The following is a 15,925-nucleotide window of genomic DNA, read 5'->3' as shown; positions in this document are numbered from 1 at the left end:
TAGTCAGATCCAGATGATACACATACCAATGCCTGGTCCTAAGTCCACATTGCTTTTCTCGTGTTTTCTGAAGTGTATAATTCTTATTAGCATACCCTGGATTAGCATACCCCGGAAGGTGGAAGATGACAAGTCAGAAAACAGGCGTGCTATATTTAAGACTGATCTCTGAAACTGTTAGATAAGCCTTCAGTGAAGGAGCTCTGGTGTCACGGCTCTCCTTGCTTTAGTGCTCTGGGGGAATCGTGTGGCTACGCATGACATTAGGATTGCTTGGGGTGAGGGAACTGTTTTTTTCTGTTGTTGGTGGTGGTGGAGGTTTTTACCTGCTACACTGAGTTCTCTATTGACTCACATATGCTCTTCTCTGTTCTCAAAAAACTAATTTTTAGGATCATGTTTTTGATGTTTTTCCTGTACTGCCTCCTTTGGAAGCCAAATGCTTTGGATGAGCTTTTATTAAATCTGTAATATATTGACAAAATGATTTACTGCAGCTTAGAAGAACTACTTGAGATAGCTTAGACATTTTCCATGGTGCACCAGGACAAAAATACAAAAGTGTGTAAAACATTTACTGTAATTCACTATCAATCCATTCTAAGAGAAGAAATAATGGATAACAATATCATTGCCTCCTCACATATATTTCTATTGCTCATTTATCTAATATGATCTCTATCCAGCTGTGCCACATTGATTTGTAAGACTATTGACTGAGATGCAATTTTCCTTCTGGAGGGACTGGTACAACCATGTCCCACCTTGTCTCATATTTAGAGTCATAGCTCTTACCTGGCAGACACAGAATCATCACTGCTCTGATACAAAAGTTGAAAACTCTGGAACTCTCCCATCATTGCAGAACTCAGTAAAATTTTACCTTTCTCCTAACAGCTGGAAGAGTAGAGTTCACGTTTTATTCCCATTCACCTTTCTCTGATCTAATCTATTTGATTTATCCACTTTTTCTGAGTATCATAAAAAGAAATGGGATGGCTATCTGCTTTTTAGGGTCAAAAATCATCGTGGTGTTATGTGGTGGTCAACGGGAAATAGGTATAAAGTCTTCTAGATAGTATTGGTGTAGGTGAGTTAACAGCATTGAACAATGGGACTTGAGAGAAAGGAATTTTGAGTCCTCTTGGCAGCCCTGCTCTGTTTCACGCTGCTGGCTGCACACTCCACTCCTTTCCTTTGCCAGCTCTGGCATGTCTCTGCCACTTCAGAACAGCTGGTTCATCAACTAAAACAGCAGAAAACTATTCACCATTTCACCAAAGCCATTTCCTGCCACCAGTAAGCTGAGGTGCTTTACTCATTCCTGAGATGATTCCTGAAGCAGGCACAGGGCTACAGGGAGAGGTGCTGTGGGCTCTTCCCCACTGCCAGACTGGCTCAGACATTTTCTGAAACCCCAGATGGTTCCTGCAAGCTGATTCAGTATGACTGGTTATAGCAGGATGTGACAGGATGCTGTATTTTAGCTTACGCCTTCAAGAACTGGATGCATTTAAAAGCATTAGGATTTCTGCCCTTCTGCATATTCTGACTTGTCAGCACGAAGATTTTCACTTTGCTAAGAGTGACTCTGGTCTGCAAGACACAGGCACAGCAACAAGCCCTTAGCACAACGAGGGGACATGGCAAATATGCTTTCATCTCTTCTGTCTTAAGACAAGAGGCAGCTCTCTGATCTCTCCTCTCTCACACAGGAAACACAGTCATTTTGCTATTGAACATTACCTCCTTAATGGCTTGGGCTGGTTGCTCATTTCAGTGAGACTTCTGCTAAATAACACAATCTGGATATGGGATTTTAATACCTATTTTCTTTTTTTTTTTTTTTTTTCCTAGAGAAAATAGAAATACTGCCAAACTTTAGCAAATACAGAATCTGAACTGTAGAAATGTTTAAATATTCCTACTTTGTCTGTCTGCTTCTTCACACATACCTTTTTTTTCTGTTTTATCAGAAACTTTTCCTCCGATTGGTGAGTAAGTAGTATCCACGGACTCTGTTCCTCTATTTCCTTTGCTAACTCCATTTTCGTACAGCTGCCCTTCAACAGGCTGTAGTTGCCAGGTTAAACCAAACAAGTGTACTGCTGCAAAAAATGAAGACCAATTAATTGATGTCTAAGCAACAGCACCTTCAGTTACACTAAGGAAAAATGCTATGACCCAGTTTCTGCAAAGTCAAGTACTATTTAGTTCTGTTAGCAATAAATCAGAATTTCAAGCATTCTAATGAGCAATTTACTATTTTACCTTAAAACTCAATGTTTAATTAGTTTCCACACTTTCTTTTGGAGCTCAGCCAGGTCATGGTGATGAATTTCTACAGCAATTAATGGAAATACTTGCAATTAAAAGGATAACAGTTGACTGCCTTAAATATTGTGTGACAGATTCTAATGCTACATCAACCTCCCTCAATTTTCAGCTGTCACGGAGCTCAGAGTTTGTTGGATTAAAGTACAGCCACCATGTAAAATTTCCACCTTTCTAACCCAGTTCTAAGTGAAATTGTGCCCTCTGCATTCCCAAACGTTATCATTTAGATCAGTTTGAACATTACTAAAAACACTGACTTCATAGATTTGCCCTAGAATTTCATTGCAGATTAAAAAAAAAAAAAACAAACCAAAAATAAAACACCTGGCTTCAGATCTAAAATATATGCAATTAGTTTGTAACATGTTATTGAAAATATAATTTTTATTTATGTATACATTGGGAAATCTATTAAATCAATTTTTTACAAATTTATCTCTGTACATGGGGGCTGCCGACATTTATTTTGGCTATACAGCTATTCACTTTTTCTGCTTGCCTTTCTGTTCTTTGTAATTTGAGGCATCGAAACCTTGTAGGAGAAAGACAGAAACAGAGGATCTTATTTTAAGCATACTGTGATAGTACTGCAGTCATTCTAGACAATTAGACATTCTCGAGGAAGGCTTATTCTTCCAAGGAAGACATTGCCTTAGCAAAGAAGTAACTCAGCAGGGAGGACTGATGACCCACTAAAATATTGATTGAGGATACTCCCCACAGAGGAGCTGAAATCATCACAAAAAGAGCAAAAATTGAGTAACAGACTCTTTAGCCACACACAGAATTTTGCAGTGAGTAGGATCTGCCCACAGTGGGAGCCTCAAAGGCAATTAATCTGCTCTTCCTGAATTGGGTATGAACCTCAGAGAAGTAAGAACCTTCAAGAGAAGTGGGATCTAGAATGAGATCTTGCATTGAGAAAGTAAATTCTTTTCCTTTGTACTATTTTAAGAAAACAAACAAACAAACAAACAAACAAACAAAAAAACTTGATATAAATAGGAAACCTAGAGTTCATTATCTATTTTTTATGTTTGCTCCCAAGTCTCGCTTACACACTTAAAAACTAAACTATAATGCAAAAAAGCATGCCTTCAGTGGGTTTCTGCAAGGCCTTGCCAAACTACTACAGGAATGCAAAGCTGTCAATCTACGATCATTATTTTCAGATCTGTGCACTCCTGGATCACCCAGCATAGATACATGATCCAAATCAAGCAAATTACAGCATTTCGATTGCATTAGTGAGGCGACACTGTCAGAATTTGTGCCACATTTATATTTTTATTTAGCACTACCCCAGCACCAGATCTGGAAGCACCACGGGGCTGTAAATTCCCACTCCCCAGAAAAGATGCTAGAGGGTTACTACAGTGCTAGTGGAGACTTCCCAAGTTGGACATTTGTTGGATTGTTGGACTTGAAACCATGGACTTGAAACCATCAAGGGACTGTGCTTATAATTTGAAAACGGCCTTGCAGCCAAATCACAAAGACCTAAGCTCTGATAGTCAAGCTTATTAATGCAAGACAGATTACTTCTCCTTACAGAAGGTACAAAAAAAATCTGTATGCCTTGACATCTCTAGAGCAGGCAGCTCTTGCTCCTGGCTTGAGATTCTGGGCATTATTATGATTTAAAGAGTTAATAACAACAGAAAGGAACAAAGTGCAATGGGACTGATAACTAATGAGTGTACGTTTCTTTATACTAATGCAAATAATTATATGAGCTCTTGAAACAGATCAACACCAGGTGCAAAACATAACATAAATAAGCTTTTAGTGGTTATACAATCATGAGCATAGTCTAGCTGCTTACTTATGTTATTTCCATTATCACTATTATTCATTTCCTAAAACAGTATTTGCATGTGCTGCAGAGGGTACATCACTGAAGCAAGGATTGAATATGTAATGCACATTTTTCCTTACTGTATGTCTTTTCCAGATTACATACACTATGCATTTTGTCATCCATTCGTACCAATTCGAAGAGCTTTTCCTTCCCTTCAGGCAGGGGAAGTGGTTTTGTTTTTATAGCTTGTGCCAAAGCTTGGCAAGCTAGCAAAGCTGTTTGTATGCATGTTTGACAGACTGTTTTCTCCCCAAGAAACACCAACTACATTGCGGAGATGGTGGTCTCTGCCAGCCTTGTACTCTTGACTTCCAGTCTGCGGGAGATTACATGTGATATTGGTAGTCCGGATTCACATTAAATTATGTTCAAGACCGAGTATTTGAACAACACAGCACATGGCTGTGAAAGTAAGATCTACCTGAATTAAACTAAATGACTACTACCACTGCAGAAACCTGGTCATCTTGCAACGTTAAAATAAATCTGACTTTCATTACATTAGCTATCATATTGGTATGTATGCAGACTGTAGCTCTTGACAAATTACCTTTGGATCCAAGTATCACTCTAGCAGTAAAAAGACCAGGTACCACCGTAAAGCCATTAATTCTTAGAATTACCTTTTTCAGAAGTTAACTACAGGGAGTGATACATTTTTATTTAGCAGACACAGAGGCCTTAGCTTGCCTCTTCTTTTTCTGTGATACTTTTATTTTATGTAAGGTAAATATTACTTATATAAAGCCTCTGTTTCCTACAACATACATACATACATCATATTTTAAATATATAAATAGTTCTCCAAATAAGATTAAATAAAATTTTCAAATCTCTCTCCCTCTCCCCCAAATCTGTTAAGAAGTAAGTAGGCATGTACTGAATTCCATTAAAACCTCAAAAGATTTCTTTTGAGTCATTCTTTCTGATTTTTCTAGTACATTTCTGGCTTTGCTGTTCTCCCTTCACACAAAGGGGCACAGATAGAGCTGTGGAATTGAACAGTGGGCCACCGCATTATTTACCACAGCATAAATCCATCTGTAAGATGCTTAGCTCTAGTTCCCATGTGTAGCACACAGGTACAAGACCCTACTCCCTAGACCAATTAGAAGATGACACCAGACCTCAGTCTGAGATTTGGTTTCTGATCGAGGTATCACTCCTTTCTTCAAAGTTGAGTCTTCTGGACTGATGTTTATATAAATAGAATATAACCACAGTGTTTTTGAGGGTTGGTTGCTAAGAACATCAAAATCCATCTTTACAACTAAAGATGTGTTACTAGATGCAGCTCAGTCTCCCATAAAAACCAAAAACAGCCCTCAAGGTATGATGAAGATACTGATACTACAGAAAAAGCAACAATTGCTTTGACTGTGGCTACCTGGCATTCCAGAAAAATCCTAGCATCAGATACACTGTGTTGTGCATCACCTAAAATACCTCAGCTGCTGGTGGGGTGCCTAAAACCACTGGTGAACTGCTACAGTTTCAAGCAAAACCAAAGACTAGGAGGTAAGTGGAGGTAAGTTTAAGTTAAGGAGGTAAGTTTAACCAGCTTGTTGGCAGCATCAGTATGCTTCACAACTACAAATTTCCTACTTAAAGCTAGGAAGGGCTTCAGTGAGTCACCAGAAGAATCAAACTATAATGTCCCCTCATCCGGACCTAACACAAGCCTCTCGTCTGGAAACTTGAGTGCCGACACTGTCACTGCTTGTAGTGACCACACTTTACCTGGCATTCTTGAACATCCCACTTGACTTCTGTTTCCTTGATTCTTCCATCTTACTGCAAATCTCATCTGAAAAGATATTCTTTCCTGGTTGCTTGAACCTCCAGCATATTCACCCCTCTGCCGTGACTTGATCCCTTTGGTATTTATGAGTTGCATTCTGCCACAAGCAGAGTTATACACTGCACTAACTGAGGTGATTTGGAGGCAGGCAAATATATCTGAAGGCAAAATCTGACCCTCTTTACATAATATTTGGAGATAGAGCTTATACAATGGATGCCACCTTACCTGTGTTTTATTGGATAGTCCTGTTTAATTCAAGGTTTCAGATGAAATTGTAACATAAGACTGGACATACACTTTTTTGTTTACTGCATGCTTTATGAATGTTAGTCTAGATGCTAAATGTGGAAGAGTCTGTATTCAGTGGAGCTAAAGACAATGGAGGATACCACATGAACAGGATGAAACTAAGCTTCTCCCTCAGTCAGCCAGCTGCAAGGGGGAGCTGCTCAGGGCAGCTTGAAATGGCCGATCTCAAATACAGAAGACTCTACCTGCAGTACAGAGCTTTTCTTGGCTAATGTATTATGCTTCTTAGGTAAAAAGTAATTATTAGGTATAAAACAGGTCTCTTGCAGAAGAATATAAATTAAAGACCTGTATCTTCCACCCTACCTATAATTTTCCTTCATAGAACAAAGACAAGAAAGGCTAATATGGCTTTATGCTGTCTAAGGGATTTTGTCTGTCCAGGGGCAGTTTCTGGTTAATTCATGTTGCTGCTGTAATTGGAACCACTTGGGCTCTGTTTGGAACCAAAACTTGGGGCTTTATCTCTGAAGTAAATGAGCACGTTGCTTATTTTGTTCATCATCTAAATAAAACAAATGACGCTTCCAGATAAAGTAACTCAGTCCCTGCAACTCCACCACATACTCAAGTAAATATTCACAAATTTATAAGCATTTCTTTTTCTTCAGAACTCACTTTGTAAACTGGATTAACCCACCATCTGCTACTAAGCCAATGATCTAATTTAATTTATTCTTATCTACCTTCTGTGTAAGGACAGCTTGTCAACTCCTGTGCTACACGTTTGGCAGAATATGAGGAAGAGGCTTGGCTCCAGTGCAAAACAGACTCTCAATAGTGAGGAGATGTTAGAAAAGTCCTGTGCAGTAAGTACTTATTAACCCCCAAGACAAACTTCAGAGGACAAAAATCCTACAAATGTGAACTCTCTCCAAATTGCTGACCTCTACGAAAGACTTCTGTTTTAGCTTTCTGTGCTGTTTCAAGTTATTTTGGAAAATCTCAGTAGATCATCCCCCTGAAGCCTACCCCACAGAAGAGCTGTAGTACAAACTATCTCAGCAGCTGACTACTCTTTCTGCACCTGCTCTGATGAAGTGCCAGAGAAATATTTATTTTCTCTAGCTGCTAGCAGGTTCAACTTATAAATGGCATGAAGCCCATGGTGCATAAAGTTCTTCAGTTGCAGCTTGGCACTATAAAGGTGGATAGGTATAAAAATACGTGAATACAACTAAGAGTCAGAATTGAGGTTCTGATCTTGACCTACAAAAGGGGAGTTCTCTTGCAAGTTCATTTTGTAAATAAAATGCTAGCATCATTCTGCTCTAAGCAAATCTGAAAATTTGAGACTGTTAACATTTAATTCAGCATAAGAAACCTTGTTTTATTTTTATTTTTTTATTTGTGTTGAGGCACTACATTATTCTGGATCATCTACATATCCTTTCATAAGGTAAGGATTTTTCCACATAGTTGCTATACCTGTCTCAGCTCAAGCTATCTCCTCTATCTCAAGCAGTCTTCTCTTTACACACAACATATTTTTATACCTGAGAGCAAAAATAACCACCCCCCACTTCTGCAGTCCTCCTACTCAGACATATAATGACCAGCCTGGTTTCACTTTTCATTACTAAGCCATCCGTTAGCCTTAGGAACAAACAAAACCTAATCTCAGACAACAGTACAATGCTGTCAGACTTCCTCCTCAGCGTACTTAAAGACCTGTGACAATATCGAGCTCATCAAAGGGACCCAGGCTCCCAGAGAACAGAGGCCATTGTTTCCAGCTGTGAAACCCTGATGGACTTGTCTCACCGACAGCAATCTCAGTGATGAGCTCAGCAGTGTTACAAAGAGTTGCACATCTCTGTCATAGCTTTTACTTAGGCCTGAACCATTTAGCAATGTGTACCATAACATGATACTCTTCAGTGTGAAATCAGCATATTAACCCCTTCAGCCTTTTAAAGCTATGTAACTGATATTATAAATCTATGCTGTGAGATATATACACCCCCTAAGTTTGGCCTAGCCTTTCCCAGTGCTGAAGCCATCACTCTTCTGCCTTGGACACTTCAAGAAATGGTAGGTCACAATGGCAAACAGCAGTGAGGTTATAATTTCTTTACCCTCTGTATGAATATAATTTAAGACCCAACACCCATCTCCAGTGCATACCCAGAAATAGAGATAATACCACAAAGAATAGGGACAACTTAATTTTTGTACTTGAGAACTCATGTGTGTATAAAATAGTCATTTCATAGTCAGGCATGGTTACACCTAAGAACATGTCATCCGATTTTCAGAGGCACAGAACATTTGCATCTCCCGCTGAAATCAATAAGAACCATGGGAGTTCAGCACCTATAATCAATACGACCAGTGATTTGCAAGCCCAAATCAGCAGCTGATAAAAAGGGAAGCTATCATGGAGAAAAATCCTACTTAATAATGAGCAAAAAATGACTGACTAGATGAGCAGTCATATCATCAAACATCATGTTGTTTTGTTTTTTTTTTTTTTAAAGAAAATGTCATGGTATGAAAACTGCAGAAAAATATTGTATTTCTTATTTTATCTCCTGTATTTGCCTTGTAAACTCTTAAATGTTGGTTGAATTTCTTCTTTAATTATTGATACCTTCCTAGGCTTTTATTACAATGAGATTAAAGAAAAGAGAATATTTAGTACACAACGGTAAACTATTTTATACTGTTTATATTAACACAGACCAATAGATGAACAGAGAGACAGAAGTATTGACTGCATTGGATCAAACAGATATGGTCTCATATTTTGTGGGATAATTAGGAATCTACATTATAGACTTGACTATAGCTTACAGTTTGCTAGTCCTCATTTTACTTACCAGATTTGAACGCTATTTCAAAAGTAGTTTGCAGTACTGTTAAAGAAATTCCACTTTTCGTTTCCACACTGCCCTTTTGTAAGGTGTCATCTCCATAAATATATCTGAGCCTAGACTAGGGACATGTATCCATCTCAGTCCTTTGAAACGCATCATGCCAGAAAAATACATATCAACAAACAGCCAGAATTTATCTGCTTCTGTTTTACACTCAAAAATAGAAAACCTTTAAGGCAGTTTATGTAATATGAATATGAAATACTTATGTATTTCAATAATTTTCCCTATAGTAGTCAGATTTTTTCCCCAATATGAGCATTCATTTGCGGATTTGCATAAATCTTTAAAACACACATAGCTTGTATGCCCTCCAGACACAACGAGTGCTAGCAGGCAGACTCTGCCCATTCCACATTTCCATTGCATGAGTAGATAACTTGTTTCCCCTAGTCAGTCTTTCACTCCACTGGCAATTTCACTCTGCCTTAATCCAGTGCTCTGCTGGCTTCAGAAAGCCCTGGATGGATCTTCTGGGAGCCACAGGTGAAGCTGCCACAGTGCTTGGACACACCAAGGACGTGCCCCAGCATCAGTGTCCTGCTGGGACAGCTCTCACCTGACTTACTGACCTCTTTGTGAGAAAAGTTGAGCAATGGGCCTCAGATTGGCATGAATGCATTAAAGTTGTCAACATATATGAAAGTGTAAAAGAAATATAAAAGCATATATGCTTTTATTCAATAGAAGATAATTCAAGACATTTATGGTGAGGAGACTAAGCATATGAACTATAAAATGAGCATTTCTTGTAGTAACTACTATGACTCTAAAACCTATTCACAGAAATTACTCTTACTGAAGTGAAAATGTGTTTTACTTGATAAACTAAATATTATGACTACAGATTTTCAATAAATCAGCTGTTATACAACCATTTGTGAAGTTCTATAATTTTCTTACTGTTCATGTAGTAGTCAGATTCATTTCAGCAAGTAGCAAATAATAAACATGCTGATTATAGAGCAAAAATGGAAACAGATTTTTTTTTTTTAAACTGACTAGTACTTCAAAGGAGAGAAAATACAGAAGTATGTGTTCTCAAGTAAAAGCTTCTCTACTGAGTCTTGCTGATAATAGGGAAAGGCTAAAAAATAAAAGAACAAAAAATATTTTGATACTTCACCTCTTGACTGAAAAGAAATCATAGCTTGGAGCACTTTGGTGCAGGTCTCAGTTCAACACAAATACAAGACTACTTGCAAATTTTTGATCTGGAATAAGGACTGGATTTCCAGGACTTTGTGAATGGTCTAACTTGAGGCTAAGATCTGGATTTATTTTTGACAGTAGAAATATCTGTTGCATCTAACAGCAGTGCAAGACATTTTAGAAAATGCATTTAAGTTACCAGATAAGGGGAAGAAAAATCTTAAATTTGATCTATGTTCAATTGGCCAAAAATCACAGATCATTATTGTTTAATGCAGGCTATAACATAAAATATAATGTTGAAAACAAATCTGCCGTTACAATCTCTCCCTTATTCTTCCAGTAACAATGATGGAGTTGATCGCAGGTAACTCTGCCCCTGGGATTATTATGAGTTCTGTTTTACAACTTAGACCCAAGTCTGTATTACTGCTCAGACCTAACTCCATTTGCCATTAAGGAAGCACTCCTGGAGGGAGGAATGAGGGGTCAGACCCAGACCCATGAGGGGTCAGACCCATGGTGAGCAAAGTAATTGCTGGAGTGAATTTTAACCTCAGTATTACATACAGTTTGATTTCGTATATTCAGTTACTCCCATTTCAAACATCCACATTTAAATTCTGGACATGGAAAAATATACAAAATACGAAACCATAAAGAGAGACCAAACTTAGAAAATAGTTTATATGCTGTTCTTCATACCTAACAAAACTGAAAGAATTAAGGTACCTGACATAGGAATGGACCATGAACACAATTAAGTATTTCACCAATCAGAAATGGACAGCAGATAGTTAATTTGCGAGAAGCTAGCTAATACATGCATTTGCAGAAAAACTTAGTAAACTGAATAATTTCTGGGGCAAATAAGGGCAAATAGCTGCATCTTAGAAAATCTTTTAAATTAGAATTTCTGGTTCCGAGATATAGATTGTGCTATTAAAAAACCTGAAACACTAGAACTACCAATAATTTTTAAAATTCAAAAGTACATTAATTTTACCTAGTTCTGCCTAAATCAAGAAAACACGTGTTATACCTTTATGTTACCAAGTTAAGAGAAATACAGATGTGTCTACAAGAAGTTCATACAGAGCTTTTTAAATTAGTGATATGGAGCACTTGCAGCTTTCTCAGGCTGATGACATACAGCAGAACATCTCAAAAAGTTAGAATTTTTTCAGTGGCAGACTGAAATCTAAGCAGGCAATGCTTCATCCAGATAAAATTGAAATGGTGTGGGTGGGATATATATGTAGCAAACAGATGAGGCTGCAAAAATTATACAGCCAGTCCTAACTGAGGGCATATGCTCACCAGCTGTTATGTAAATCTGCAATTAATGTAGCTTACTAGATCCTTAGGTGCTATCAAATAATGATACACCAGATCTGCTTTCATCAAATCTGCTTTCCCATCTGCATTAGATCACGATGTCAGGAAAAAAAACAACTTCTGATGAGCATCTCACTGAGAATAACAAGAACTTTGTCACTACGGGACAAAAAGTACACTGGAAAATATAAGTGACTGGAATTTTCATAATTTTAATCATAAAGATGTTTATTCAGGGAATACAGAAAACCAATGGTTGCTTTTCTGTTTGGAGGTATATCTCAGTATCTCTATACTAGTTTTACCGAGTATGACCTTCCATGCAAGCTCAGAGTTATTCCTACCCAAGTTATAAGATGTTGGAGAGATACTCTGGCTCCTGCTCATATGAAAATTGGCAACTAAATCAACAGCGTGTGTGTGAAAAAATGCATCACATTAGCAAAAAGTCATTAGACTTTCATGTATACAGAAGCCACAGTCACACTCTAAGATTCAACAAAATTAATGTTCCATAATATTTTCAATTCATATAGAAAATGTGCAACAATTAATGTTCAGCCAAAATCCCATATAGTAAGTCAAAAAGATTTGCTCTTCCACATACAGTTTTAATCACAGTGACTCCAAGCCCACCTTCAATATATCTACCAAAAAAAAGAAAAGGAAGGAGTTTCTAGCTATTGTGATAAATGCTGGCAACCTATTGTGATAACAAAACTGCAAATTTACTTACCAAAAATGAGCTTGAAATTAAGTTAGTGCACTTCAATTTATGTAACATTTTTCTAAAACATAAATTCAATATAGGGACAGCAAAATATATCATAGAAAATGTGGCTTAAAGTGCCTTAATTTCAGAGCTAGTTGCAAGTCTATCCAATGAAATACATATTAAAGGGAAAACAGGAAAGATTTAAAGTGTGACCAGATTGAAGAAATGAAATAAGGTAGCCCAGCAAAAGACAACTTAGAGTTACCGATATTTTTTCAGCATAATTATATAAGAGCAACAATGTTGTAAGCCTTGATATGAAAATCAGATGTTTAATTTAAGAAAAATACCACAGCAATTAAAATCAGTAGGAATCCTCTGCTAGTATAAACATGTCATCTTGAATAATATTTCTTTCTCTAGTAGACAGTAGTGAGGTTAACGCAGTAGAAAGTTAATGAGAGCTCCACATTGTATTCAACCTCTGGCCAACATAGCATTTTACTTGCCAGAATTTACAAAGGACCCACTGCCAAACACCACTGGTAAATCACAACGTGTGTTAGTGTAAAAGCAAGCATGACAACAGAGCAGAAAAGGTAACGAATAATTCAGCATAGAAAAGAAACAGAGGCTTACCGATAACATAGGCTAGCAACAACGCCAGCGTAACTGTAATGGCAGTAGCACTCAAAGCAGTGCACTTCCAGTTGCAACACCTGTAAGGTTTGTTAAAAGTGAAGGCAGGTCTAGAAAAGGTACTTCTAGGAAGAGGCCTAGGAGGTGGAGAGTAAACAGTATTGGATGTTAAAGGATAGTTCTGACTGGCTGCACTGAAGATAGCTGAAGACCCCGATCCATGTTTAAATAGGAAATGCCTACAAAAAGAAGACAAAGAACCACATTGTAAAAACCAGTTTGCACTGTAAGAAGTGAAAGGAACTATTAAGCATTGCACAATAAATATTGCATGCAGCGTATGGAAAATATAAAAGACAGGAAAAGGTATATTTGAACATCTTCTGTCCTAGAAGTGTAACTTTTTAACCACTGCAAGGTTTCCAGTAACTTTTCAGTGAAACAACACAAACACATCTTAACATCCCTTACAGGATGTCCAAGCAGCATGGAGGATGGGGCTTTTGGCAGCGCCATGCCCAGGGCTCCTCCAGGACCCGCAGCCCTGTGCACCTCATCAGGGCTGTGAGCAATGGGGAGACTTTGGCCAGCAGCACTCACTCTGCCCACAAACACAGCCAGGGGTGTTCGTCTCACCAGGAGGACACACACAAAAAAAGAGATTACTTACTAGAAAATTAAAGCTAAATTTGAAGGATTTTAGTTACTGTATAGGCAAGTACAATTTCTTCAGTATTCTTAATTGAGCTATTTTGCGAACAGTTTTTCTTCAAATATTTTTGTTTACTACGGTGACTCTCATCATACTAAGAAAGAATTCATTTGGGGAGCTATTTCAGCATGGGCTGGAAAACTGATTGACTTCAAGAAAAAATAGCGAACATCTCCATTAGCACAAAAATAAGGCACAGAACGTGCCTTGCAGTACAGGCACTGGTGCAGAAACACAGAATAGTTAACTGGAGGAAGATGGATGGTTTTTAGGACTGACAAGTGCTCCCCAAGAGGATTAGGGAAAAATATTTAACTTTAAACAATAATTTACGACATTGTGTGCTCAGAAATTGTGGCAGAAAGGGACACATCCAGGACTGACCACACCAAATATTTCGAAAACCAGTATTTTTTGGCCCCTCTTTCTTTTATGTACGTGGTCAAACTTCTTGAGCATGCTCTTTTCTGACAGATGTGCATCTAGATCTCCTGTCATCTAGATCTAAGCCTCTCTGGGAGCCTGTTAGCTCACTTCTCTGCCTCAACCCATGAGGTCAGAGGTGAGAAGTGAAGGGACAGAGGCTCTACACAGCTGGCAAGAACAAGGACTGCCCTGGCCATAGAGCTGGCACTGGAGTATTGCTTCTGCCTGAATCTCCCCAGCCTTTGTGTTTAACCAAGTAGCTCTGACTCAGAAAGGCATTTCCTAGAGAACAGAATTCAGCTCCCTGGAGCTTGCCAGCTCTTTGCTGTGGAAGCAAGATGCTGTTGCAAAACAGCGACCCATTTGCAGGTCAGGTGCTTTGAACTGAGCCCCGTTCTTACAAGCTCCAGGATGAGTAAGAGCATCTGGGACTGCTGCTGCTGGTTCTTGTACAACCCACGTCCCCATTCTTCCATCAGCAGAGGAACGTGGAGTTGCTCTGTGGTCCTGGGCAAGCACCACCATGCCACGTGTGCTGGGACTGCCAGGAAATATATGTGGATCAATCAATGCACGCTGGTCGAATTTCTCCGCTGCATTCACGGTGGAATTGATCAAACACTCAAGAGTATGAAACGTGATTAGACTGTGACATTTGACTTTAAGAATATTGTAAATACATGTTCCTGGAAAGGTAATTTCCAAAAAGGTGTAATGAGTATCATATTATGTATTTCCATTAGAAGATTTTAAAAGAAAGGTTGCGGTTCTCCAAAATGCCAGACTATAGAAAATAAAAAGGTATTACAGGGCAGTTTTATATTTCAAAAGGCCTTTTATTCGGGCAGTTGCATAAAAAAGAAAGTAAATGAGAACAGTGGTAAGCTTGCTGTTCACAGTGCCTACATAGCAGGATTGTTCTGATGAACCATGAGAAGGAAATTTTGCCTTAGCTGTGGTGAGTATACTAGTTATTCCTGCTTCGTACTTCTTGCACAAGGAATCAGCATTCAGCCAAAAAAAGAGGACGACTGCACTTGACTGAGTACAGCACCCTGCAGTGATATTAGGCTCATTGTAATTTCCTCTCCTTTTTCTATAGCTGTAGATACATGTATTATGACCCTTATTTAATAGATGGCAATGCTCTGAACAAAGTAATGTTACCTATAACCATTTGAGTTCAAAAATGCTAAATTCAAATACAGGAACATAATAAACTCCAATGAAATACCCTAACTGTCTACAGGACTGTATAATTCTGTTTCACTCCTATCAAGCCATCAGAACACAGTTGGCTATTTTGGTTTCAATACTTCATTGTCACACATGAAGACTTTTGAAAGTACATGAGGTCTTTTTAGTCAGCAGTTATGAAATTTGTAGTCACTTAGACGTTCAGTAGAAAAGAATATCACAGAAAAATTCCTACTTATATTTGACTGAGCAGACTCATCATATAAAGCAAAAAACGTATTATTATATTGTGCATATATATACATACATACATACACAAACGCACATACAAACAGATTAAAAAAATCATGTATTAACCAGTCAATAGTTCTTTAATTGCTTTCTGAAGACATGATGTAGAAACCCTAATTATTTGATAATTTTTCCTTTAAGTTTTTTGGAAATTACTGCAATATGGTCTGATATTGGCAGCATTGATTGTCCTTCATGGTGCATAGCTGAAAGGTATGAAAGTAAAGGCAAGGAAATGCTGAACTGAAAGTTATCAAGTTATTAT

General features: G+C 38.1%; 1 protein-coding gene across 1 annotated transcript in view; it reads right to left on the bottom strand.

Annotated features, from left to right (window-relative positions):
* TENM1 (teneurin transmembrane protein 1) overlaps positions 1-15,925 on the bottom strand; it is a 328,347-nt gene that overhangs the window by 136,237 nt on the left and 176,185 nt on the right. The window contains exons 5-6 of the mRNA XM_082770995.1: positions 13,035-13,273; positions 1,956-2,108 (exon numbers count right to left, since the gene is read on the bottom strand). Of these exons, the coding sequence (XP_082627121.1) occupies positions 1,956-2,108; positions 13,035-13,273 (392 nt within the window). The remainder of the gene's footprint in view (positions 1-1,955; positions 2,109-13,034; positions 13,274-15,925) is intronic.

This window comes from Aythya marila (genome assembly GCF_965140915.1).
Source record: "Aythya marila genome assembly, chromosome: 13".
Taxonomy (NCBI): Eukaryota; Metazoa; Chordata; class Aves; order Anseriformes; family Anatidae; genus Aythya; species Aythya marila.
Note: the sequence above shows the minus strand (reverse complement) of the source record. Positions and strands in the feature narration are given on the sequence as shown.